This window comes from Drosophila kikkawai, chromosome 3R (genome assembly GCF_030179895.1).
Source record: "Drosophila kikkawai strain 14028-0561.14 chromosome 3R, DkikHiC1v2, whole genome shotgun sequence".
Classification (NCBI taxonomy): domain Eukaryota; kingdom Metazoa; phylum Arthropoda; class Insecta; order Diptera; family Drosophilidae; genus Drosophila; species Drosophila kikkawai.
This window is the reverse complement of record NC_091731.1, coordinates 4,761,839-4,784,920: the sequence shown is the minus strand read 5'-3', so window position 1 is coordinate 4,784,920 and position 23,082 is coordinate 4,761,839. Positions and strand designations below refer to the sequence as shown.

The 23,082-nt window shown below is 37.3% G+C and overlaps 2 protein-coding genes across 2 annotated transcripts; both read right to left on the bottom strand.

The window, feature by feature from the left end:
- Positions 1 to 1,235: 1,235 nt before the first annotated feature.
- LOC121501864 (uncharacterized) lies at positions 1,236 to 2,613 on the bottom strand. The gene is made up of 2 exons (XM_041774380.2): positions 1,537 to 2,613; positions 1,236 to 1,459 (listed from the first exon to the last, which is right to left on the bottom strand). The coding sequence occupies exons 1-2, from the start codon at positions 2,449 to 2,451 to the stop codon at positions 1,451 to 1,453; spliced, it is 924 nt and encodes a 307-aa protein (XP_041630314.1). The 5' UTR covers positions 2,452 to 2,613; the 3' UTR covers positions 1,236 to 1,450.
- Positions 2,614 to 7,907: 5,294 nt separating this feature from the next.
- On the bottom strand, positions 7,908 to 9,283 carry LOC121501863 (uncharacterized). The gene is made up of 2 exons (XM_041774374.2): positions 8,205 to 9,283; positions 7,908 to 8,127 (listed from the first exon to the last, which is right to left on the bottom strand). The coding sequence occupies exons 1-2, from the start codon at positions 9,117 to 9,119 to the stop codon at positions 8,119 to 8,121; spliced, it is 924 nt and encodes a 307-aa protein (XP_041630308.1). The 5' UTR covers positions 9,120 to 9,283; the 3' UTR covers positions 7,908 to 8,118.
- Positions 9,284 to 23,082: the final 13,799 nt, after the last annotated feature.

The window sequence follows — 23,082 nt, the reverse complement described above, 5'->3', positions numbered from 1 at the left end:
AAAACCTGCTTTGGTTAGGTCTTGCAATGGTTTTGCTATTTTTGAATATGCCGGAATAAATCGCCTAAAATAAGAAAATAATCCTAAACACTTTTGCATACCATGGCGATCTTTTGGTATCGGAAGGTGTTTAATTGTCGACGTATGTTCATGATTCGGACTTATTCCTTTCCCACTGAGAGTGTATCCTAAAAATTCAATGCTTTGGTAAGCGAACTGACATTTGCTCAACATAATTTCTAGTCTATATTCTGCCAGGATTCTCAATACTTTTCCTACAGTTATAAAATGATCACTAAGTGTCTTCGAACCTATCGCAATATCATCTATATAAACTACTACATTTCCTTCACATATCAATGGCTGTAGAATAAAATTAATAAATCTCATAAATACTGCAGGTGCATTCATGAGTCCGAAAGGCATTCTTGTATATTCATATTGACCGGAGGGTGTCACAAAAGCTGTGTACTGCACTGAATTTTCTGCTACTTTCACTTGGTGGTATCCACTTTTTAAATCTAAAAGTGTGAAATATTGGTTCCCTTCTAATCTCTCTAAACAATCATCTATCAGAGGTAATGGGTATCCATCACGAATAGTTATCTTATTAAGTTGTCTATAATCCACACACATCCGTTTTTCTCCCGATTTTTTCTTAACAAGTACAATAGCAGAACTATAAGGCGAATTACTTTCTCTTATAAATCCTTTCTTCAATAATTCATCAATTTTACTATCTACTTCCTTCTTTTCCTCATATGAAAGTCTTCTTGGAACAGTACGTACAGGTTCTTCCGACTTAAGTCTTAGCCTCATTTCATAATTATGTTGGATCGCTGGAATGTTGGCTAAATCCAAATAATTTAATCTTATTATTTTATTGAGTTCACTACGGTCCTTATCATTTAACTTCGGATCTATGTCAAAATTTTCATCATCCCTTAATATGTCAATACTATATATAAATGGTATGCTATCATCACTGTCTCTTCCGATATCCTTATATAATTCTACTGTATCATTTTCAATGTCAAAACTATTCTCTGATTCATTGTCACTATTCAATTCATTCAATAAAATCTTCAATCTATGCAATGGATCACTTTTAATATTTAATTGGTCACTATCAATATTCAAAGGGTCACTATCAATATTCAATGGGTCACTATCAATATTCACTGCAATAATTTCTTCTCTTCTTATTTTATCCTTAAAAATCAACTTTATTCCAAATTTTTCCAAAAACTTACGCCCTAAGAGTACATTAGTTGCGACATAATTGTCGGGTACAACAAATAAATCAATTTCTTTTTCAATGTTTTGAAAATAAAGTTTAACAAAAATTTTTCCAAATGTTTCTATTTGAGCTCCATTTACACCACAATATTCTGTTGGGGTCAACACGTCATTAAACTTTTTGTAGGGTATAGCTGTGCGCTGGATTAAATTAATGGCGCTACCGGTATCGAACATGGCAGAAAGGAATATTTTTTTATTATGTTGTCTACGTTCAGTGCAAAAATATACTCCTACCTGATTGAAAATAGGTATAAACATCTCGTTCTGCTGCTCATCTCGTCCGCTCTGATTGTTGGTCGCTCCCACGACTCTCGGAGTAGTTGCTGGCTTCTGTTGGCAGTCCTTTAACATGTGCTGAAGGGATCCACAGCGGAAACAGGATCCTTTCTCGCGCTTCGGCGCAGTGCAAGACGAAGCGTAGTGTCCATGTGCCGAACAATTAAAGCAGCGTATCAGGTTTCGGCTCCCTCCAGCGATAGTGCCTCCTGTGCGATAGGACACATTTTGGGAATTTTTCCGTAGAATCGCATATTTTCGTGCCATTTCCTTTAGTTGTTCGATTGTGGTTGCCGAGTACAACAGTGCGATATTGGCTGAACGATCGCGAAAACCATCGATGATGAATTGTATGGTTAGTTTTTCATCAATATGAGCACGCAGCGCAATTTCCTCCATTTTGAGAATGTAACCTATGACGGTGCTCTTGTCAGGGTTAAAAATGGTTTCCTTCAACAACAATACTATATCGGCTGTTGAATTGCCGCGGCCAAATGTTTTCACAAAGTTTTCCTTAAATTCGCCAAACGTATTCGATCGGTCGACACGCAGAAACAAGTCGGCATCTGTCCCTGGTTTCATCAGCATACGAACACAACGTAATTGAAAAGTTGCGTCATCATTTACACTTCTGCAAGCTCTTTCAAAATCCAAAATCCACTGAAGTGCTTCTTCGTTTTCAGTAGCAGAGAACGGAACCATGAGCTGCTTTACCATTTGGACGTCATCCGTCACCTTATTGTCATTTTGCATCAATCTGGCGAGTATTTTCTTCTTCTCAGCTACTCTTATTGCGGCGTCAAGGGCTTCTTCTTCTTCTTCCAATGTGTGCTCGACATGTTCGCTCGCGGTCCCTTGGCTCATGAGTTCCATTTTGGTGTCTTCTTCCTCCGATATGGTTTCAGGAACCTCATGAACATCTTGGCAACCGGCATCTAAAGCAAGCTTACGCAGTTGTCTGAGTGTTGCGCTTGTTGTTCGCCAATGTGCGTTCTCGAACAATCGTAGAGTGACCGTATCTTCTTTCTCTTATAATCCTAATCTTCTTATATATTAACATTCTATTAATTGGAACAACGGAACTGAAACATAAATGCTAATGGTAGAAATACTAAATGCTAACAAATGCTAAGTACTAAATGCTAACACTATGATAATATTTTTTTTAAGAGAAAAAATATCGATATTTTGATATATTTCCGACATCCCTACAGTACAGTCCTTTGTCTGGTTCCGTCAACTTAGCGATCATAGAACCTATGCTTCTATTTACCCTTTCTACCCGACCATTAGCCTGTGGGGATCCTTTAGCTATCTTAAGGGGCTTTACTTCGCTTTCCTCCAAGAAGTCCTGAAATTCTTTAGAGGTAAATCACGTACCGCGGTCTGAAATAATACATTTCGGGCTACTGTAAGCCTTAGGGTAGTCCTTTAACGCTAGTATTGCTTCCCTGGATTTCGTTGTTTTTGCCGGATAGAGTCTTACGAACTTTGTGAACGCGTCTATTATCACTAATACGTGTTTGTTCGATCTACTTTTATCAACAGGACCATAATGATCTATATGTACGCCATGAAATGGAATGCATGCATTTTTCTCTTTAGGAAACAGGTAGTTTTTTTAAATCACTTCTATCATTTTGTCTATGCAAACGTGTCCTAACTGATCATGATAATTAAACAAAACATGGCTTTCAGTTTCATTTGGTACGTAAAACAAAAGAGCTTCCTTATATGCATTTCATAATCTTTGAGCTTTGTTCGTTGAAGCTGCTCAGCTATAGCTTTGATCTTCTCATCTCTGCTTTGACAAATAATTTAATTTTCCTCAAATGAGTTAGAATCGATTGTCAGTATGTGTGTGTTTCTACTAAGTGCATCCACGTGCTGCATGCGCTTACCGGCTCTATATTCTAAAATATAGTCGTTATCTTGCAGAAAGAGCGCCCATCTGGCTATCCTTGGGCATAACTCTTTCTTGTTTAATGCTAGGGTAAAAGCGCTTTAATCTGTGACTATTCGAAACTGTGACATTTCGCTTCAACATCGGTCGTTCGTTTGGAGAAGTAAAATACTGAATGAAACTTATTCAGGCTTGCTCCGGTAATCGTAAAATTTTTTTGATTTCGTTTTGGGCGAAAACGAATCGTTTTCGTTTTTAGCTGTTCCGGTTTTCGGCAAAATTCTGCTGTCGGAATGTTTCGTTTTCTCATCGTTTCTCACTGCTCAAGCAGCTAACTTGTGTTTTTGGTACTAAGCAATCAATGTAAAGTACTGCCTATTATATTTACAATTGCCTTTTTTATAAGCCAGAAAAAGGTAAAAAATGCTGGAGTTAAGTAAATCTAGGCATCTAAGATGCTGCCACACTTCTTACATTTTTAATTCCGGTGGTCTCAAATAATTATTTGGTTAATTTGGACCATATAAGTAATCACATTAAATAGCATTATATCAACAAACATTTTTGCGGTCCTTTAAAGTTATTAATGTATTCATTGCATTGCAATGCTGACATTGTAGCGCCGCACGTAGCGACCTTAAAACCTGTTTGGCCTAAAAGTAGGCTTTTCCTTGACGTGTAAATTTAAAATTATCTTTCTTTCTTCAACCGTAAGCTCTTTACGCGACATTATCGTGGCTCCTACCCAAGTTGGGAATTCCAAGAATTGCACCAATGCAAAGGAAGGCGCACAAAACATTTGAAAAAAGCCCCGTTACAATATTCAAAACAGAACAGATACGATAGCGATTATTCTTAAGTGTATCATCACTTTTGTGGAAGCAAATGTATAAAGTTTTTAAGTTTTTTCTAATTTTTAAGTAAACTATGAAGAAAAGTTTTTAAATTAATGTTTAATATGATTAATATTGTTAAAATAAACAACATGGCATCCTTACTTTTTTTTTAAATATTTTTATAGAGGTGTTATCGATAACTAAAGTATAAATCGTCTGCTGTATCATGAATTAAGTGGCAGACTGTATGTACTAGGAGGGCTGTTCCTCCGAAACTATTGGTGGTATTGCTGCAGTATAGGGAAAAGTTAATGGGGATTGGTAATGAAGTTAAATTGTTAAGGTGGGTTTCTTGAAGTGCTATGATTTGTGGGTGGTATTGATTAATGAGGATTTGTAATTCTGGGTAGTTGTTTCTATAACCTTTGATATTCCATTGGATAATTTTTAACATATTAAATTAAAGATAAATGAGTTGGATGTAGATTACGAAATGTCCATCTCCTCTGAATCGCTTGAAGTGTCAGGGTTTAAGAGTGTTTTGAGTTTTTTTGCGTCTTTTTTTATGGAAGAAGTTATTCGTTTTGATATGTCTAGTGATAGTTTTTTGGTGGTTTTAGTTGGGGAGTTCTTGGTTGTTTGTGGAGAATTGTTGTCGGTTAAGGTTTTCCTGGTGCTAGGATAAAGGTCCGCATATGATGTGGGTGCTGGTCTGGAAGTGGATTGATCATGATTGGAGTTACCGGGTCCGGGTCCTTTGAGTAGATGAGGTCCTGTTGTATTGTTCGATTTTTGAAGATTTGAAAGCTCTTGGTGCGTTTTTCCGGGTCCTTTGAGTTGTTGAGGTCCTGTTGAATTGTTGAGTTTTTCAAGAATAGATTGTTCATGGATTGAGAGTCTGGGTTCTTTGGGTTGTTGAGGTCTTGTAGAAATGGATTGTTGGGAATTTGAATTCTTGGCGATGGATGAGTATAATTGTGAAGTTTCCTTGGAGAATCGAGCGTTGAGGATTGTATTTGCCGTTTTGTTGTCACATCTGTTCGTAGTTTTAATGGCTTGGAGTTCTTGTTGTTTGAGAAATACGGGACATTTCTTGCTGGTGGAGTTGTGAGGGTTTGCTAGTTGTTCAATGTTGCAGTTAATGCATTTTTGCGGTCTATTGCATTTGATGTTAGAGGTCGGGTCGATATGGTGTTCTTCTCCGCAGTTGTAACAAATTTTACTATTTTTACAGAATTTGTGGAGATGGCCGTATTTGAAACAATTTTTACATCTCATGGGCAGTGGGATATAAACTCTGACGGAAGTCCGCTGGTAGCCGATCATTATGTACTCAGGAAGATTGTGTGTGTTCAATGTAATAATTAAGAGGCCTGTTTCCTTTAGTGCGCCGTTGTCTCTTTTAAGAATTTTACGAACTTCTGTTACTTTTTGGTTTGCTAGTTCTTGCACAATAACGCTTTCTTCTAATCCTCTTAGATCGTTAGAGTAAATAACTCCTTTAGATGAGTTTAAAGAGTTATGTACAGAGACAGTAACGTTAATGTTGGGAGCAAATGCTTTAAGTTTCATTAGTTTACAAGCTTGAACAGCAGTTTTAGTTTTAACTAACAGAGTGCCATTACGAAGAGTCTTGCATTCTTCTATTTCACCATCACACGTAAAGTCGATTTGTTTTTTAACAAGGAATGGATTGATGTTATTCAGGTCGAGTCCAGGGTCTGTTCTGGAGATGGTTAGATACTTTGGTCCGGGAAATGTTAGTATTTGGTCTGTTATGGCTCTTAGTCGGCCACGGTCAGGGGGGTCCCCCATCACTACGTTGCAATGCTGATCTTCTTTTTTATTTTTATTTGAAATTGATATTAGTAATGAACGGTAAGGGTGAAAAGGGTTAAATTTTGTCCAGAATAAAATGTGGTTCTTTGGAAAACAAATTTATATACTTTTCAGAGAGCGAAAATAATTTTTATTATTTTTTTTTTTTTTCAGAGAAAATATTTCAGTACACGACTAGTCCGTATGACAGAAAATTCGAGACTGATGTTAAATGGTATTCCTTCTAGATATATTCTGAATTTTCGTAATGAATAGACAACAGCTAATGTTTCTAATTTAAAACTTTCATATCTTGCTTCAAGTTTTGTTGCTCTTTGTGAAAAATACGCAATTGGATGAAACTTATTATCGTCTTGTTTCTGTAATAAAATTCCACCAAATCCTTCACTACTTGCGTCACAAAGTAATTCTGTTTCTCTATTTGGATTATACAGAGCTAAAATCGGAAAAGAGATTAATTTCTCACGAAGATACTCAAAGATTTTTATGCAATTTTCGTTAGGTTCATACTTAAAACCTGCTTTGGTTAGGTCTTGCAATGGTTTTGCTATTTTTGAATATGCCGGAATAAATCGCCTAAAATAAGAAAATAATCCTAAACACTTTTGCATACCATGGCGATCTTTTGGTATCGGAAGGTGTTTAATTGTCGACGTATGTTCATGATTCGGACTTATTCCTTTCCCACTGAGAGTGTATCCTAAAAATTCAATGCTTTGGTAAGCGAACTGACATTTGCTCAACATAATTTCTAGTCTATATTCTGCCAGGATTCTCAATACTTTTCCTACAGTTATAAAATGATCACTAAGTGTCTTCGAGCCTATCGCAATATCATCTATATAAAATACTACATTTCCTTCACATATCAATGGCTGTAGAATAAAATTAATAAATCTCATAAATACTGCAGGTGCATTCATGAGTCCGAAAGGCATTCTTGTATATTCATATTGACCGGAGGGTGTCACAAAAGCTGTGTACTGCACTGAATTTTCTGCTACTTTCACTTGGTGGTATCCACTTTTTAAATCTAAAAGTGTGAAATATTGGTTCCCTTCTAATCTCTCTAAACAATCATCTATCAGAGGTAATGGGTATCCATCACGAATAGTTATCTTATTAAGTTGTCTATAATCCACACACATCCGTTTTTCTCCCGATTTTTTCTTAACAAGTACAATAGCAGAACTATAAGGCGAATTACTTTCTCTTATAAATCCTTTCTTCAATAATTCATCAATTTTACTATCTACTTCCTTCTTTTCCTCATATGAAAGTCTTCTTGGAACAGTACGTACAGGTTCTTCCGACTTAAGTCTTAGCCTCATTTCATAATTATGTTGGATCGCTGGAATGTTGGCTAAATCCAAATAATTTAATCTTATTATTTTATTGAGTTCACTACGGTCCTTATCATTTAACTTCGGATCTATGTCAAAATTTTCATCATCCCTTAATATGTCAATACTATATATAAATGGTATGCTATCATCACTGTCTCTTCCGATATCCTTATATAATTCTACTGTATCATTTTCAATGTCAAAACTATTCTCTGATTCATTGTCACTATTCAATTCATTCAATAAAATCTTCAATCTATGCAATGGATCACTTTTAATATTTAATTGGTCACTATCAATATTCAAAGGGTCACTATCAATATTCAATGGGTCACTATCAATATTCACTGCAATAATTTCTTCTCTTCTTATTTTATCCTTAAAAATCAACTTTATTCCAAATTTTTCCAAAAACTTACGCCCTAAGAGTACATTAGTTGCGACATAATTGTCGGGTACAACAAATAAATCAATTTCTTTTTCAATGTTTTGAAAATAAAGTTTAACAAAAATTTTTCCAAATGTTTCTATTTGAGCTCCATTTACACCACAATATTCTGTTGGGGTCAACACGTCATTAAACTTTTTGTAGGGTATAGCTGTGCGCTGGATTAAATTAATGGCGCTACCGGTATCGAACATGGCAGAAAGGAATATTTTTTTATTATGTTGTCTACGTTCAGTGCAAAAATATACTCCTACCTGATTGAAAATAGGTATAAACATCTCGTTCTGCTGCTCATCTCGTCCGCTCTGATTGTTGGTCGCTCCCACGACTCTCGGAGTAGTTGCTGGCTTCTGTTGGCAGTCCTTTAACATGTGCTGAAGGGATCCACAGCGGAAACAGGATCCTTTCTCGCGCTTCGGCGCAGTACAAGACGAAGCGTAGTGTCCATGTGCCGAACAATTAAAGCAGCGTATCAGGTTTCGGCTCCCTCCAGCGATAGTGCCTCCTGTGCGATAGGACACATTTTGGGAATTTTTCCGTAGAATCGCATATTTTCGTGCCATTTCCTTTAGTTGTTCGATTGTGGTTGCCGAGTACAACAGTGCGATATTGGCTGAACGATCGCGAAAACCATCGATGATGAATTGTATGGTTAGTTTTTCATCAATATGAGCACGCAGCGCAATTTCCTCCATTTTGAGAATGTAACCTATGACGGTGCTCTTGTCAGGGTTAAAAATGGTTTCCTTCAACAACAATACTATATCGGCTGTTGAATTGCCGCGGCCAAATGTTTTCACAAAGTTTTCCTTAAATTCGCCAAACGTATTCGATCGGTCGACACGCAGAAACAAGTCGGCATCTGTCCCTGGTTTCATCAGCATACGAACACAACGTAATTGAAAAGTTGCGTCATCATTTACACTTCTGCAAGCTCTTTCAAAATCCAAAATCCACTGAAGTGCTTCTTCGTTTTCAGTAGCAGAGAACGGAACCATGAGCTGCTTTACCATTTGGACGTCATCCGTCACCTTATTGTCATTTTGCATCAATCTGGCGAGTATTTTCTTCTTCTCAGCTACTCTTATTGCGGCGTCAAGGGCTTCTTCTTCTTCTTCCAATGTGTGCTCGACATGTTCGCTCGCGGTCCCTTGGCTCATGAGTTCCATTTTGGTGTCTTCTTCCTCCGATATGGTTTCAGGAACCTCATGAACATCTTGGCAACCGGCATCTAAAGCAAGCTTACGCAGTTGTCTGAGTGTTGCGCTTGTTGTTCGCCAATGTGCGTTCTCGAACAATCGTAGAGTGACCGTATCTTCTTTCTCTTATAATCCTAATCTTCTTATATATTAACATTCTATTAATTGGAACAACGGAACTGAAACATAAATGCTAATGGTAGAAATACTAAATGCTAACAAATGCTAAGTACTAAATGCTAACACTATGATAATATTTTTTTTAAGAGAAAAAATATCGATATTTTGATATATTTCCGACATCCCTACAGTACAGTCCTTTGTCTGGTTCCGTCAACTTAGCGATCATAGAACCTATGCTTCTATTTACCCTTTCTACCCGACCATTAGCCTGTGGGGATCCTGTAGCTATCTTAAGGGGCTTTACTTCGCTTTCCTCCAAGAAGTCCTGAAATTCTTTAGAGGTAAATCACGTACCGCGGTCTGAAATAATACATTTCGGGCTACTGTAAGCCTTAGGGTAGTCCTTTAACGCTAGTATTGCTTCCCTGGATTTCGTTGTTTTTGCCGGATAGAGTCTTACGAACTTTGTGAACGCGTCTATTATCACTAATACGTGTTTGTTCGATCTACTTTTATCAACAGGACCATAATGATCTATATGTACGCCATGAAATGGAATGCATGCATTTTTCTCTTTAGGAAACAGGTAGTTTTTTTAAATCACTTCTATCATTTTGTCTATGCAAACGTGTCCTAACTGATCATGATAATTAAACAAAACATGGCTTTCAGTTTCATTTGGTACGTAAAACAAAAGAGCTTTCTTATATGCATTTCATAATCTTTGAGCTTTGTTCGTTGAAGCTGCTCAGCTATAGCTTTGATCTTCTCATCTCTCATAACAACGCAGCTAAGATCTTTGTAGGGTGTTTCAGAATTGTATGCGAATGCAGCGCGATTCAAGCTTTCATTTCCGGTTCGTCTTCCTCTATTATTTTGTCGGGCTTGAGGTGGTCTCTGTGCAGCGCGAAGCTGTGCCATCTGGGCACGTATCGATGCATTTCTTTGTGTACATTCCTCTTGCGGCCGGCTATTAAGGAAATTCTGACTACTTATTGCATTGCTTGAACGCCGTCCAAGTCTTGATCGTCTAACAGCAGGCATTATTTCCAATTGTTTAAGCTCACTTTGGTAATGCTTTGTTAACTCAATTTTTTTTGCTTCAATATTTTTTTTTACCGATTTCATTGATACACAATCTCAACGCAGCTATGATCTTTGTAGGATGTTTTAGAATTTTACATACAACAGTGTGTACATCTGTTGAGCCGCTAAGGACTTTTCCTGAAGTTTTTCCCAAAATCTTCTTATGCTAAAACTTTCTTCTGGCAATTACAAACAACTGAAAAAAAAATTAAGGCAAATCGACCCAGCCGTTCTCTTGTGATGTGATTGCTAAAATTTTTTGTCTCCATTTTTATATATATAGATTCAGCAATGTATGTACAATAAATGTGTGAATGTATAAGGTAATGTGACTTTTTGCTACATCGGTTAGTGTGGCTGCTTGCTACAATCGGCCATCCTGACCGGAGAGCTCCTGATCTCATAATGTTAACATTGACTTTTGCTTATCCACTCCTTTATAAGGAAGTCTGGACTGTTGGAAACCTTCAACATCCTTCAGAACATATCTATCATTTGATCTTAGGAATTAGTTTTTTAAATACGCCAACGTGCGAGTCGAAATTCTTGATCATCACCAAATCTTCTTTTTCAAATTTACAAGGATCTTTCTTTGAGAGTCTGTTCGTAATTTATTGTATTCTTGCAACTTATCGATGTTTTTAATAGCTTTATCTCTAATTTTTTCCAAATTTATATCTTCGCTGTTTTTATTTACTTCTTCCAATCTTTTTTTCAAACTATCTATAACCAAAGAGTATAGAACTGGTATGCTTTGCCTGCTTTACGCTTGCCGGCGAGGGGACCGGGGAATGATTTGCTTGTTCTATTTTTAAATTTCGTTTATTACGCACACAATGCATAAGTGTAAGTGGATTTTCTGTGTATGTGTGCTTGAACGCGTCAACACATTTTGAGACGAAATTTCATATTTGGCTTTGCTATGACGAGAATCTTATTGGTGTTTGTGCACCATACATTTAATCGGTCCTGTGATCGTGCTGTTTAAAGCGTTGGTCGTTAATGAGTGGATCAATCCCTGGCAATGACAGTGTTAGCAGTAATGTGTTTTTTTGTTATTAATAATTTATATTATTTTATTTATTACCTTATTTAAAAAAGTTTTGAATCTTAAGAACTTTTATTAAACAAAAATGTTTCTTCTCTATGGGCTTATAAAATCAAAACATAAAAAGTATATATAATTATATTTTATTATCAGTTTTCTCGACTGTATTTAATTTAAAACATTAATCTAACACAATAATTTAAAACATAAAACGAAAAAAAAAAATTCATTCAACATATAATATTTTAAAAACACCTACAAATACCCACAAATCGTTGTCTATATTGGTTTTTATTTGTCAAACCTGGTAACACTAAAATGGAATACAAAAGTTTCTTCTCTCTTCTAAAGAAAAAAAAAAACAAACAACAAAAATTTTAAAAATCCTAGGTCTAACCAGGATTTGAACCCATGCACTTCAGGGTGGCAGTCGGATGTCTTAGCCACTAGACCAAACGGCAAGCAGGCCTTGGGGTGCCCAGATTCAAAGTAAAATTGAGCTTTGCGGGTTCCACGGTGAAAATGCGGGTTCTACCGCTGGAACACGCCATACGACACATTTTTTTGTATGAGATGCCCGCTTAATATAGTTCTATACTCTTTGCTATAGCTCTGCCTTTTTGAAATACTCAATACAAAACTTTACTTGGGTGTTGGTTAATTTATCTTTGCATTGTATTGTTTAAAGCGTTGTTTCAAAGACTGTGTCCCAGTACAGTCCTTTGTCTGGTTCCGTCAACTTAGCGATCATAGAACCTATGCTTCTATTTACCCTTTCTACCCGACCATTAGCCTGTGGGGATCCTGTAGCTATCTTAAGGGGCTTTACTTCGCTTTCCTCCAAGAAGTCCTGAAATTCTTTAGAGGTAAATCACGTACCGCGGTCTGAAATAATACATTTCGGGCTACTGTAAGCCTTAAGGTAGTCCTTTAACGCTAGTATTGCTTCCCTGGATTTCGTTGTTTTTGCCGGATAGAGTCTTACAAACTTTGTGAACGCGTCTATTATCACTAATACGTGTTTGTTCGATCTACTTTTATCAACAGGACCATAATGATCTATATGTACGCCATGAAATGGAATGCATGCATTTTTCTCTTTAGGAAACAGGTAGTTTATTGAAATCACTTCTATCATTTTGTCTATGCAAACGTGTCCTAACTGATCATGATAATTAAACAAAACATGGCTTTCAGTTTTATTTGGTACGTAAAACAAAAGAGCTTCCTTATATGCATTTCATAATCTTTGAGCTTTGTTCGTTGAAGCTGCTCAGCTATAGCTTTGATCTTCTCATCTCTGCTTTGACAAATAATTTAATTTTCCTCAAATGAGTTAGAATCGATTGTCAGTATGTGTGTCTTTCTACTAAGTGCATCCACGTGCTGCATGCGCTTACCGGCTCTATATTCTAAAATATAGTCGTTATCTTGCAGAAAGAGCGCCCATCTGGCTATTCTTGGGCATAACTCTTTCTTGTTTAATGCTAGGGTAAAAGCGCTTTAATCTGTGACTATTCGAAACTGTGACATTTCGCTTCAACATCGGTCGTTCGTTTGGAGAAGTAAAATACTGAATGAAACTTATTCAGGCTTGCTCCGGTAATCGTAAAATTTTTTTGATTTCGTTTTGGGCGAAAACGAATCGTTTTCGTTTTTAGCTGTTCCGGTTTTCGGCAAAATTTTCGGCAAAATATTTTATAAATATTTATACCCTTGCAGGGTATTATAATTTCAGTCAGAAGTTTGCAACGCAGTGAAGGAGACGTTTCCGACCCTATAAAGTATATATATTCTTGATCAGCATCAACAGCCGAGTCGATCTAGCCATGTCCGTCTGTCCGTCTGTCCGTCTGTCCGTCTGTCCGTCTGTCCATCTGTCCGTCTGTCTGTTTCTACGCAAACTAGTCCCTCAGTTTTAAAGCTATCTGAATGAAACTTTGCATATAGTCTTCTATATGCTCTCACTGCTATATATGTCGGAACGGGCCGGATCGGACGACTATATCATATAGCTGCCATACAAATGTTCGATATATTTTTAAAAAAAAAATTATAACTTTGCTGTTTTTCAACATTTTTGCACCATTTTTTAGATATGGCCACTCTATATTATTTAAGAATTTTGGTAAAAATTTTATGAAAATCGGACGACTATATCTTATAGCTGCCATAGGAACGATCGGGAAATTAATCGAAAAAAAATATAACTTCGTTGTTTTTCAACGTATTTTCATCTACTTTAAGTTATAAGCTTTTTTTTATTATTCTAGAATTTTGGTATAAATTTTATAAAAATCGGACAACTATATCATATAGCTGCCATAGAAGCGATCGGCAAATGTATAAAATATGTAAAGCTGGGAATGTAAAACTGTAACTGTCAAACTGTAAACATAATAAGTATAGGTAAAATGTAATGAAACTCTGTTTTGTGAGTGTTTTCAGCATTTAAATCTATAATATAAACATCGAAACCAATCTGCAAGGGTATAAAAACTTCGGCGTGCCGAAGTTAGCTTCCTTTCTTGTTTTAACTAAATTTTGTTTTCAGATCTGAGGTTTACATCTCTACCTTCATCGAGTGCGGACGTGCTTACGGACGACCGCTACGCGGGGTTTATTCTCGAAGTGTTTTTCATGGTGAAAAGGTAAATTCGGAACTCTAAACTACGTACTGATAGTTAGGCCAAGCCCTACAGTACGTATGACAATACGGACACTAGTGCGTGAGACGTGTTTTTAAGCTGCAAAGTTCATTTATATAGTGCCACGCGTAACAAGCTCAAAATAATGAGCGGCGAACAAAAAAATGAGCGTAGAACCTCTGTAAACCAAAGAAACGGTTGTTTCTCTTATTTCTCAACTCGCGATATCGAAGCAGAAAAAACGTCTACCAAGCCCAACCCGGCTCTACTGACCGCCGACGGCACGAGAGCGCACTCTTGCTCACCCGCCCTACTCACTCCAGCTCCTACATCTTGGAGCTCTCAATGCCAAGCCCCACCACCACCGGCTTCGATGGAAGACGCACCAACAACAAGCAGAGCTGCAATTTCTGCAAACGCAGCAAAAGCAACAGCAACAACTAAACCAACGACCAATATTGCAAAATCGGTGCCAACGGACGCAGCGCCAAATTCAATGGTAACAAAAACCGTGAACTCCGATAAGCAACAAGGGGTTCCGGCCATACAGACTGGCATGGATCGCTACATCCAAATTAAGCGTAAGCTTAACCCACGTAACACGGTTGGTAACAAGCCAAAGATCAACCGTGTCACCAAAAGCTACGACCCAAACAACTCCAACAAATTTTCTCCGCTAGCAGCTGATGAGAATAACCAAGCAGAGCCGGAGCAGGAGACTCAAAAACAGCCAAAGCCCCCACCCATTTATATTAGGGAGAAAAGCTCAAACGCCCTGGTCAACAAAATTGTTGCGCTGGTCGGGGACAGAAACTTTCATGTTGTTCCGCTTATTAAAGGGAACATTTGCGAAACAAAAATTTAAACCAAAACAGAAGAACACTTCCTGGCTGTGTCTAAATACCTGGAAGAATCTAAAAAGAATTTTTACACATACCAACTGAAAAGCAGCAAGGGACTGCAAGTCGTGTTAAAAGGAATTGAACCAGACGTCGCCCCCTCTGAGATAGTGGAAGCCCTGAAAGGCAAGGGTTTCATTGCCAAGAATGTCAGCAACATTATAAATAAAAACAAAAAGCCGCAACCACTTTTCAAAGTCGAACTTGAGCCAGACAGTAAAGCCCAAAAGAAGAAAGAAGTTCACCCGATCTACAAGTTGCAGTTCCTACTGCATCGAAGAATAACCGTGGAAGAACCGCACAAACGCAACGGTCCTGTGCAATGCACAAATTGCCAGGAGTATGGACATACAAGGACATACTGCACCCTTCGGTCAGTCTGCGTAGTCTGTGGAGACTTCCACAATTCCGCATACTGCCCTGAGAACAAAGAAGACGCAAAAACGAAAAAATTCGGAAACTGTGGAGGAAATCACACAGCTAACTAACTCTAACCAAACAAGGATCTGAAGAGTCGCATGCGACGAGCAACAGCTACACGCCAACAAAATACACAAAATGTGTATTATAATTCAAAAACTACTCCAGATGTATTTTTTGCCAAAGCAGCCAGATCCTCTTTTGGTCCGCTAAATGCCCCCACGGGCATCTCCTACTCTTAAGCTCTACGAACAGGTATGCAAAATCCTCCCCCCTCAAACTCAGTAAACGCTCAGCAGGCCCCAGGGCAGTCACAAAACAACCTGGAATCCATGATGGTGACCATGCAACAAAGTATGATGGAACTCATGTCATTTATGAAAACGACCATGCAAACGCTCGTCCAGAATCAGAATATGGTGATACAGTTGCTTGTAGCACAACAGTCGAAATAATCAATGTCTAATCTACGTATATCCACGTGGAATGCCAACGGCGTCTCACGGCATAAACTTGAACTAACACAATTCCTAAATGAAAACCACATCGACGCCATGCTACTGGTCGAAACGCACCTCACAAGCAGATACCACTTCCATATAAGAGGTTATACCTTCCACCGCACAGATCATCCAGATGGTAAAGCCCACGGCGGGACCTCATCCTCCTCATCAGAGAACGCATCAAACACCATTTTCACCAAAGGTTTGCAACAAATTTCTTGCAAGCTACGTCCATAAAAGTGCAGTCAGGTAACGGCAACCTTTGCATTGCTGCTGTCTACTGCCCACCTCGCTTTACAATCTCTGAAGGCCAATTCATGGATTTTTACAACTCTCTTGGAGATCGATTAATAGCTGCAGGAGATTAAAACGCCAAGCATTCGCATTGGGGATCCCGCCTCGTGACCCCCAAGGGAAGACAACTGTATAACGCTCTCATCAATGTGAGAAATAAGCTGGACTACGTTTCCCCTGGTAGCCCCACATATTGGCCAGCAGACCCCAGAAAGATACCCGATCTAATTGACTTCGCGGTGACAAAAAACATCCCACGCAATCTAATAAACGCCAAGGCCCTTCCGGACCTTTCTTCAGATCACTCGCCGCTGTTGATAACCCTCCTTCAAATCCCAGAAACTACGGATCGCCCTCACAGGCTGACGTCGCACAGAACAAATTGGATGAAATACAAAAAGTATGTGAGTTCCCACATACAGCTAGCCCCCCAGCTCAATTCTGAAGCAGACATCGACTCCTCCACCTCCGCTCTGGAAGAGGTACTTGTGACTGCAGCCAGGATCTCAACACCACAACAGAAGGATGTGCAAAAAATCAAATTCAAAACGAACCAGCAGATTGAACAGCTTATCCAAGAAAAGAGGCGTCTGCGATGGGCGTGGCAAAACAATAGATCGCCATACTCAAAGCAACGTCTAAATGAAGCCACACGCAAACTAAGCTGGGCCCTGAAGCAAAATGCCGAAAATGCACAATTAAGATATATTGAGAAACTCTCGCCAACCAGCACAAAGCATCCCTTATGGAGAGCTCACCCAAATTTAAGCTCACCGGCTGAAACCATCACCACGATAAGAAAGTCATCTGGTTGCTGGGCCCGCAGCGACAAAGACAGAGCCGAGACTTTTGCCTCACAACTCCAGGGCGTTTTCGAGCCGAACCCTGCTGCAAATCCATTTGAACTACCGCAAATCCACACTGAAACGGAATCTACTCCAGCATCATTTCGTCCGAACGAGATCACGAAGGTCATTAGGGAACTGAAGCCGAAAAAGGCTCCCGGCGATGACTTAATAACTCAAACAATTTTAACTGAACTTCCAAATTGTGCTATTGAGGTCATCTGTAATATCTTCAATGGGATCATAAGTCTCGGCCATTACCCAACAAAATGGAAAAAATCTATAATTATAATGATACCGAAACCCGGAAAAGACCACACGACTCCATCATCTTACTTGCTTGTCCAAGTTATTTGAAAAATGCCTATTAAAGCGCATAATTTCTTATCTGGGAGCTCACATCATCATCCCAGCTCATCAATTTGGCTTCAGAGAAAAACATGGAACTATAGAGCAAGTTATCAGAATAACATCAGAAATTCGCACAGCCTTCGAACATCGAGAATATTGCTGCGCAATATTTCTAGACGTATCTCAAGCATTCGACCGCGTCTAGCTCAATGGCCTCATGCACAAAAATAAAACACTCTGGCCGGCATACACACACAAATTATTTGAGTCGTATCTCTACAACAGAGTCTTCGCAGTGAGGTGCAACGCAACAACATCCGGCACCTATTCAATCGAAGCTGGAGTTCCACAAGGAAGCGCACTTGGGCCTACCCTATTTGTCCTATACACAGCGGATATCCCCACAAGCGACCAGCTAACATTATCCACTTTCGCTGATGACACTGCGATCCTCAGCCGTTCCAAATGCTCAGTCCGTGCAACAGCCCAGCTCGCCAACCACCTCAAGGTAGTCGAGAAGTGGCTATCTGACTGGCGTATCAAAATAAATGAACAAAAGTGTAAGCACATAACGTTCACTCTCAACAGACAAACATGCCCCCCGCTCTACCTGAACAGCACACTGATCCCCGAAGTCAACGTGGCACAGTGGTTGGGCTTGTATGGAGACGCGGCCAAAAATACTTCTAGTTGATGTATCGTTACAAAATTAATACCAATAATCAAGAAAAATGTTTTAAGTATATGCCCAAAAAATTGGCCATATATCACGTCTATATCATATAGCTGCCATAGGAACAAACTGTTAAAAATCAACATTTAGTATGAAAAACTTTTTTGTTTTTCAAAATATCTTAACCAATTTCACAGATTATATGTTTGGTACAAATTTATGCATTCTTACCAAATTTGGTTAAAAATACAAAATTTGAATAAAATTATTTTTTTTTCCAAGACCTAGAATTAATTTTTTATCTCTTAATAAGAATTTTGGTGAAATACAGGTGCCCAAAAGTAACAAAAAATTATTTACTTATATATTGTGTATTTTATTTGTCTAGCATCAAATGCACACAGCTTAAGGGGAGCGTATGGTTAATTTAGTGCAAAACTACCCACTTTTCGAAAAAATGTTTTGGTGAAACGGCTAATGTTAACTTAATGAATTAAATACCATAAATTAGCAAAACATTTAAACAATTTTTTTTTAGTTTTTGTATTGAAAAATATTTACAGGCCTACAAGATATTGCGAATCTCTTGAGCCCCACAAAAAAAATGTTTGTTTTCGGTGTACATCCTAAATGTACACAAAAACATCCGATATCAAAAAAATGTATTGCATTCGTTAAAAAATAAGTGCCCCAAAGTACTCAGGTGATGTTTTTATTTTTTTATTTTTTTTCGAATTTTGTATCAGTATTGGAAGTCAAACCACGGATTTTTAACTAAAAAGTTAAGTTAATTTGTTAAAAAAAATATAATTAAATTAAAAATTAAAAAAAACTCTACGTGAGTACCTGTATAATTAAATTAAAAAGTTATGTTCAAAATTTCAAGCCGATTGGTTAAGTAGATTTTAAGTTATCGTGTACACCGATTTTCAAAATGTCATTTTTCAGGAGAGCGAATTAAACTTTGTGATACTCATACAACGAACACCAAACGACCTCCGTTCAACTACCCATAACTTCGTTAGTTTTGTAATAATTGATGTTAAACTTTCACACAATACTTTTATGATACTAAACCTTTATTTACAAAAAAAAAAAAAAAAAATCGAAAAAAAAAAATTAAAATCTTACCCTCGCCTGTGTTAGTATTTTTAAGATTATAGGCACATAGGCAAATTTCGGCAAATTGCTCTACAACTCCACACTAAAGCCAATATGGACGTATGGCTCCCAGCTCTGGGGGAACGCGTGCAGCACCAATCTAGACATCATACAGCGCGCCCAATCAAAAATCCTGAGAACTATCACTGGGGCACCATGGTATATTCGCCATGAACACATCCACAGGGATCTCGGCATTCCTACTACGTAACGACCATCCAACCCAGCCATAATTAGTCAGGGCCATTTACCCTGTACCAGTCTCAAGACTGCTAGTTAGGTAGTATTGTAAGATTTGATACACTTATTGTTAGTCTCATAAATGAGAAGATTCAATAAATAAAAGCAAAGCATAAAAAAAAAAAAATCTGAGGTGGGGTCAGAAATAATTTTTTTCCAAAATAACTACGTGCCAGAATGATCTTGTGGTGGTGTGGAATAAACATCAATAGACCACTGAGTAAACTGTTTTTTTCCTTTTGTAAATAAGATCTGATTTCATATAAAACAAGAAAGGTACGCCGAAGTTTGTATACCCTTGCAGATTGCAATTGGATCATTAAGAAACAAGCCTTTCTTTATGTTTACAGTTTGACATTACAGTCACACATTTTTAGCTTTATATTTTCTCTACATTTACCGATCGCTTCTATGGCAGCTATATGATATAGTTGTCCGATTTTCATAAAATTTATACCAAAATTCTGAAATAATACCAAAAGCTCATATCTCAAAGTAGATTAAAATACGTTGAAAAACAACGAAGTTATAATTTTGTCTATTATTTTCCCGATCGTTCCTATGGCAGCTATATAGTCGTCCGATTTTCATGAAATTTTTATCGAAAATCTGAAATAATAAAGAATGGCCATATCTAATGGTGCATAAATGTTGAAAAACAGACAAGTTATAATTTTTTTTCTAATATGATATAGTCGTCCGATCCGGTCCGTTCCGACATATATAGCAGTGAGAGTATATAGAAGAATATATGCATAGTTTCATTCAGATAGCTTAAAAAATGAGGGACTAGTTTGCGTAGAAACGGACAGACGGACGGACAGACGGACGGACAGACGGACATGGCTAGATCGACTTGGCTGTTGATACTGATCAAGAATATATATACTTTATAGGGTCGGAAAGGTCTCCTTCACTGCGTTGCAAACTTCTGACTCTGAACTTCATGCGTTTTAGTTGGCACCGGAAAATCTTTAACTGCTTGCATGCCCTTTGAGTCTTGTTTAATACTATCTCCTGATATAATGTATCCTAAATACTTCACTTTAAAGGCATTCACATTTGTCAATTCTTAGCTCCAGCTTTTTATCTACTAATCGCATTCTAAGCCATTCGTATTGTCCCATTGGCGTAGTGATAAGGTGTATTTGACTAAATCCTCATGCATGTGCACATGAAAGAATCCGTTTCTAAGGTCTAGCTTCGTAAAAAGGACTTTTTCAGAAAGTTTGTCAATAAGGTCGTCTATTAGGGTGGTGGGGTAATGGTCGTTTATCATATTTTTGTTAAGTGTGCGATAGTCAACGCACATTCTTAACTTTTCTGACTTTTTCTTAAGTAGAACAATTGGTGATGCATATTCGGACTCGCTTACAAGCTTAATACCATCTTGTATATAATCGGCTAACAAATCTTGAACTTCGCTTTTCTCCGCAAACGATAGACGCCTCGAGAGGTAGTTGAATGGTTTAGTTTTATCAAAATTAAGTTTCATTTCCCCATTTTATTGATGGGAGTACTGGACGTTTCGCTTTTACATAAAATTGTTCAAAAATAATTATTATTCTGTTTCTTAAATTTGCATCGCACTTCTCGTTTATGTTTAGCTGGCTGTATTCATAATGTGACTTAACGGTATTTTGTAACGATTTGACATTATTTGAATCCTCGACTATGTTATCATTACTTTTTTACCTATCGTCTTAAACACTTTTATTATTTGAACAATCATTTTCCCAATTTCCATAATTTGGACGATAATTATGTTAATTTTTTTTCCATTAAACTATCATTTTCGGCATAACTATAATTTGAACAACAATTTTCCGCATATCTATCAATTTATTCGCCACAATTAGTAACTCAAAATTAAACATTACTTTATTAATAATGACAAAACATGATATTTTTTCGATTATATCTAAAGGGCTACCATTTAAGACTACGTAATTTGTAAGAATCTTTTCATTCGATTTGATATTTTGCTTCTCTAGTGTGTTTTCCGCGTAAGACATCTTAAGGGGTTATCCGGGTTTTGAAATTTCAAAAAATGCATTTTTTTCAAACTTTTTTATATAAAAGTACAAAGTGTCAGGAATGTTGTCCGAAAATTTCAAGTCGATCAAAGCAAAACTGTAGGAATGGGACAAATTTAAAGCCCAGCGCGTCGTATGAGTCACAACTGGCAATTAAAACTTTAAACGCGTTTTTCTCGAAACCACTTTCTTGAAGTCGGTAGTCAAGATTTCTCGAAAACTACTGGACCGATCGACTTCAGATTTTCCACACTTCTTCTAGACATGTTTTTCTTGTCTCTGAACGCAGGATTTTTTATATCTTCAATTAGAACCGATTTTATAACCCCAAATATGGCCAAAATTGACGTAAAAAGTGTAATTTTTCATGAAAAACGCTCCCAAAAATTCAATTTTTAATTTTTTAAAAAATCCTTCGTTCAGAGACAAGCCAGACACATAAGCTAAAAGAAAAATTTTGGTTTTTATACCCTTGCAGGGTATTATAATTTCAGTCAGAAGTTTGCAACGCAGTGAAGGAGACCTTTCCGACCCTATAAAGTATATATATTCTTGATCAGCATCAACAGCCGAGTCGATCTAGCCATGTCCGTCTGTCCGTCTGTCCGTCTGTCCGTCTGTCCATCTGTCCGTCTGTCTGTTTCTACGCAAACTAGTCCCTCAGTTTTAAAGCTATCTGAATGAAACTTTGCATATAGTCTTCTATATGCTCTCACTGCTATATATGTCGGAACGGGCCGGATCGGACGACTATATCATATAGCTGCCATACAAATGTTCGATATATTTTTAGAAAAAAAATTATAACTTTGCTGTTTTTCAACATTTTTGCACCATTTTTTAGATATGGCCACTCTATATTATTTAAGAATTTTGGTAAAAATTTTATGAAAATCGGACGACTATATCTTATAGCTGCCATAGGAACGATCGGGAAATTAATCGAAAAAAAATATAACTTCGTTGTTTTTCAACGTATTTTCATCTACTTTAAGTTATAAGCTTTTTTTATTATTCTAGAATTTTGGTATAAATTTTATAAAAATCGGACAACTATATCATATAGCTGCCATAGAAGCGATCGGCAAATGTATAAAATATGTAAAGCTGGGAATGTAAAACTGTAACTGTCAAACTGTAAACATAATAAGTATAGGTAAAATGTAATGAAACTCTGTTTTGTGAGTGTTTTCAGCATTTAAATCTATAATATAAACATCGAAACCAATCTGCAAGGGTATAAAAACTTCGGCGTGCCGAAGTTAGCTTCCTTTCTTGTTTGATTTCAAATAAAAATTGACGGAGAAATCCGGCCTACCGCAAGGACATAATTTTTTTTAGGGTTAAGTTCAACCCTCCCTCAACGGCTCATTTGTGAATATTTCTTGTTCAAAATTTTACAGAATTTAGTTCAAACCTTATGTATTAATGTAGAATAAATGAAATTTGCAAAATTGTCATAGGATCTTTTAAAAAAATTCTGGAAAATAGGCCTTTTTTTGTGGTTCTAAACCCGGATAACCCCTTAATGAAACTAATTTGAATCCCAGAGTCGATTAGGCATTCTAAAAACAAGCATTGATCAGTTGCTGAACGAAAGTAAATC

Coding starts and splice junctions, on each gene's coding strand:
- LOC121501864 (XM_041774380.2), bottom strand. CDS start 2,451: ATGGAACTCATGAGCCAAGGGACCGCGAGCGAACATGTCGAGCACACA.
- LOC121501863 (XM_041774374.2), bottom strand. CDS start 9,119: ATGGAACTCATGAGCCAAGGGACCGCGAGCGAACATGTCGAGCACACA.